This window comes from Pan paniscus, chromosome 2, assembly GCF_029289425.2.
Source record: "Pan paniscus chromosome 2, NHGRI_mPanPan1-v2.0_pri, whole genome shotgun sequence".
NCBI classification, from domain to species: Eukaryota; Metazoa; Chordata; class Mammalia; order Primates; family Hominidae; genus Pan; species Pan paniscus.
The window spans coordinates 147,852,839-147,857,671 of record NC_085926.1 but is presented as its reverse complement, the minus strand read 5'-3'; the positions used below and the strand labels follow the sequence as shown (position 1 = coordinate 147,857,671).

Below are 4,833 nucleotides of genomic sequence, written 5' to 3'. Positions count from 1 at the left end.
TACTCTAGGCTCCTGTTGTTTATATACATTGTTTATATAAACTGTTAAAAGTTGATTTTTGACAAAGTGGGAATACACAGAATAGGCCAAAGTCTGCTGCAAGCATAAAACTTTAGCAATATTAGGTGATGGCCTACTTCAAGTAATATTACAGATAAAATTAGTGCCTGGGAATTTCTTTTTAATGGGCTTTGATCTGTTACACATAGCTTTTAGTCATTTCAGGCTCATCTTCACGAGTATGTGAGAAGCAACTGACTTATCTGCTAGAAAATAAGTATTTTCCTCTTCTTGCTGGTTTCTAGATGTGAAATCTAATAAACAGTAAAGGGAGTACCAAGAAGGGTTTCTGCACTATTGTGGATTTTTCTGTGTTGAAATGTCATATGACTTTAGATTTGGAAGCTGTGTTGGCAGGCTGAAGTCAGCCAGCTGGGGCCCTCCCACATAAGAGCAGAAGACATTCCTTAGGCAGCATATAAGATAATTGGGATGCTTTTGCATTTTTTGGCTTTGTAGTGACATGTTGACCATGGCTATGTAATAGGTTTAAATCCAGAGGCCATAAAATCCCTGATATATATTGAAGTTTGATAAATATGTAAATTTAGGGCTATTTACATAAATCATTATTACCAACAACTGTCAAGCGGACGCTTAGAGCCAGGGGTGCTCAAAAGTCAGGGGGTCTCAGTAAAACTGGGGAGCTGGTTGTAAGGCAGACTATGGACTCTGGGGTTCCACTCTGGAGATGGAGAGTCCATAAGCCCAGGAATCCCTTTTCAGAAACAATCACTGAGTCAGTCTGATTCATTTTAAGTGGTGTATATGCTACCTTTTGAGAAACAATGGGTTAGGGAATAGGAATTAACCTGTCTTAAAATATACTATGCATAATGAAAGTTTTTTTTTCTTTGACTAGTTGTCAGGCACTGGTTGTGAATATGGTTGTACATACACAGGGATGTACAAATATGGGAGATAAAGGATTTGGGGCTATTTTGGTAGTTGGACATAACCTAGAAATTGTAAAACTATAATAAAAACCTGGTATCAGTTTCTTGACCTGTTAAGGCCAAAAGACGGGGCAAATGAAAATTTGGTGGTTGAGTTGTGATGATTTGAGATTTTACAATAATACACATTCACACTTTACATGTAAAGAACTATTAGGGTAACCAATTATAGAAGGCAGTGACCAAAATTCTGAAACAATTAATCTGTAAGTAGGTGAGGGGGCAGTGTGTATGTGTGTGTTCAGAGAGGAGGTTGGGGGTAGAGAAGGTGGTAAAGGGTGAGTGTATCACTAAAATAGTATATAATGAAACTATTCATTGGCTTTCTACCCACAATTTCATTAGAAAAATACTTAGGGAAATATATACATGCGTACTTTGCTTTGTACTTAGTTCTAGGAATTTAGCATATGGAAATGAAGCTATACAAATTTGTATACCAGAATGTCCATCATGCTGCATTACTTATGACATCCAAACTTGGAAAATATCTACAAAGTTCAGCTTTTTAAGGGGTATGGTTTGAATAAATGATTTTAAGTCCATAGGACAAAATAGTCATTGAAGAATGACATAAGAATGCTTACCAATGAATGTTAATAATATAAGGATATAAACATGTCACATGACAGTGCACATACATACAGTATTAATATACATGTATTTGTGAAGGCAATATATTAAGATAAATTTATCTCTGGAGTGAAAGTTTCCAGGTGACTATATTTTGATTTCTAGTGTTAATATTACTTTTGTAATCAAGAAGGTTTTAAATGTTTTTTAAATAGAAATTGGATTTTAATTGTACCTACTGTCCTGTTTGAAAAGCTATACCATGAAATTACAGAACATTTCAAGTGAACATTCACAGAACCTAGTAACAGCCCTAGCCAGTGCTGCTAAATAAGACACTTCGTAGATTTTTTTTACAGTTAAAGTAATTATTTGGAATTTCAAAAAAAAAAATTTTTTTCCATAAAACTCGTAACATAAAGGGACCAGGTCCTTATTCTAAACTTTGGATTAAAGACTGAGGGAATATAACATCTAATACATACTTAACCATTACCGTGACTTTTTACTTTTTTCCCTTTTCCTATTTTAAAATATTGTTTTAGGTTTGTTTTTATTTAATAATTGTTTTGAAGGCTATTACTTATTGCGCATTGATGTGCCAGATACTGAGCTCAGTGTTTTGTCCTCACACCCTCACTTAGGTTAAATGAAAATTATGCAAATGACCAAGCAGGTTTAAAAAGGTTAGGGCCATACAATTATGTCAAATTCCAAACTCTGCTTAACTACCGTGGTAACCTTTGATGTCCTGTTTCTCAGGCCTGTGGTTCTTTAATTTTTTATAAAAAAGGGGAAGAGGGATGAGGTATCAGATAGCTGATGTTGAATTCAACCATTTATTTTCCAAAGTAGAAATACCTATTTATTTTTTTCCTGATTATGAACATTATTTTTTAAAAGGCAATTTGGAAAGTGAAATTTTCCCTCGATATACCATAATTTACAACAGGGTACCAAAATGTACACTGTTTATTTTTGGAATAATTTTGGCAGCAGTCTAAACTTTTTGGGATATTACCTAACTGCATGTGAATGGTCAGTTACCTTGTATAAAGTCCTAAGGTGATGTGATTTCTCTGACCTCAGTCATTATCACTTTATAGGATATATAAAAATAAGGCTAATACGGTAAGTAATACTACAGTAGAACAGACATTTACTGGATCTTAAAGTGGAAAACATGTTTATTAACATTCAAACTCCCCTCATACAAGGCCATATAAAAATCCTTAGCATTTTGATTATACATTAGTCTACACTTTCTACATAGTTACAATGATGTATAATTTAGCTTTTCATAATACAGTGTTTCAATACATCATTAGTTCTGTTAAACGTAAGTCACTTTCAAATCCAATACTTGAACAGTTTCCTCTGTACATAGTTTAGCAGGGCTAATTAGCATAAGATGCTATTTATTAAGAGGTATATGATCTGAGTATTAACAGTTGCTGAAGTTTGGTATTTTTATGCAGCATTTTCTTTTTGCTTTGATAACACTACAGAACCCTTAAGGACACTGAAAATTAGTAAGTAAAGTTCAGAAACATTAGCTGCTCAATCAGATCTCTACATAACACTATAGTAATTAAAACGTTAAAAAAAAGTGTTGAAATCTGCACTAGTATAGACCGCTCCTGTCAGGATAAGACTGCTTTGGAACAGAAAGGGAAAAAACAGCTTTGAGTTTCTTTGTGCTGATAGGAGGAAAGGCTGAATTACCTTGTTGCCTCTCCCTAATGATTGGCAGGTCAGGTAAATGCCAGAACATATTCCAACTCAACAACTCTAGGTAACTTTATGGAGGTGGAAGCTGGGTTAGTTCATGCTAGGTGGCTGTAGCACTGACCTCATGTATAAAACGCAAAACACTTAAATACTGTGATCTAGGTCTTAATTGCAAGCTATACTGAGGATTTTTTTTTTTTTTTTATGTTTTGGCTATACTTTCATTCCAAAAGAAGAGCTGAATTGATGCTTGAGTTACAGCACCAGTCTATTATTAGTGAATGAAGTATATTCTTGCAGATAAATACCAGATCAAAAGTCCTGTTTCAGTAATTTGATTAAACTGTAGAATACTAAAAAATAAGTTATTTCTACAGAAATCTTTGAAGGGAGCAAAAAATCAAATTACAGTATATACCTAAACATTTTAAAGGGAAATAAACCAATCATCTTCTGAAAGTCAAACAGTATTTGCTATGTTGTAATCCCGTTCACCATTAGGCTGCAACTGGACCACGACATCATGTTCATTAATTTCATTTTCTGCATCACTACTGTCAGTATCTTCATTGTCGTCTTCCTCATAGTCTGAAGATTCTGTCATGTTCTGATGTGAGCGGGATTCCGATAAAGCCCCAAATGACTGGGCACTGACAGAAGCTAAAGGTCTCAGTAAAGGGGTATGTTCTGTCACTTCATTTTCTTCTTGACTACTGTCTGTGTCAGAGTCTGAATCGCCTTGAGAAGGAACAACTTTTTGCTTGCACACTGGACAGGTTTTTTTGGTTTTAGTTAGCCAAGGGTCTACACACTTGCAGTGATAAGCTGTTGAAGCAAAATATACATCTTTAGTTAGTATGCTGCGGTTGATACTTTTATATTTAATCTCTTGACATATTTATTCAGTGTTCTGTATGTATCATGTAGGGACGGGAAGAAAGTTTATTTTTTATTTTTATTTTTATTTTTTTGGAGATGGAGTCTTGCTCTGTCACCCAGGCTGGAGTGCAGTGGCACGATCTCAGCTCACTGTAACCTCTGCCTCCTGGGTTCACACCATTGTCCTGCCTCAGCCTCCCTAGTAGCTGGGGACTACAGGCGCCCGCCACCACGCCCAGCTAATTTTTTGTATTTTTAGTAGAGACGGGGTTTCACTGTGTTAGCCAGGATGGTCTCGATCTCCTGACCTCATGATCTGCCTGCCTCGGCCTCCCAAAGTGCTGGGATCACAGGCCTGAGCCACCATGCCCGGCCTGAAAGTTTATAAATTTTTATAAATACACCTCCATCCTTGAATGAGACCACTAATTAGTACAGGGCCTGGCTTCTGGTGTGCTAATAACTATTTTCCATCTCTTCCCCTGGAATATGGAACCTAAATATAAATTACTATATGTAAATTCAAAGCAGTATGTAATTACTCATACCATGGGAACAGGGAAGGATTCTGAGTTTGTCTCCATCTTCATACTCATCCAAACAAATGGCACATACATCATACTCATCTCCTGAA

The 4,833-nt window shown here is 35.8% G+C and overlaps 1 protein-coding gene across 7 annotated transcripts in view; it reads right to left on the bottom strand.

Annotated features, from left to right (window-relative positions):
* Nucleotides 1-2,758: 2,758 nt before the first annotated feature.
* RNF13 (ring finger protein 13) overlaps nt 2,759-4,833 on the bottom strand; it is a 154,860-nt gene continuing 152,785 nt past the window's right edge. For 5 of the 7 annotated variants that reach the window (XM_055110600.2, XM_014344403.4, XM_055110599.1 and 2 more), the window contains 2 exons: nt 4,748-4,828; nt 2,759-4,145 (listed from right to left, as the gene is read on the bottom strand). In XM_055110600.2, coding sequence (XP_054966575.1) covers nt 3,781-4,145; nt 4,748-4,828 — 446 coding nt within the window. In that variant the 3' untranslated portion in view covers nt 2,759-3,780. The remainder of the gene's footprint in view (nt 4,146-4,747; nt 4,829-4,833) is intronic. The other 2 variants (XM_063602591.1, XM_063602592.1) reach the window with 1 other exon arrangement.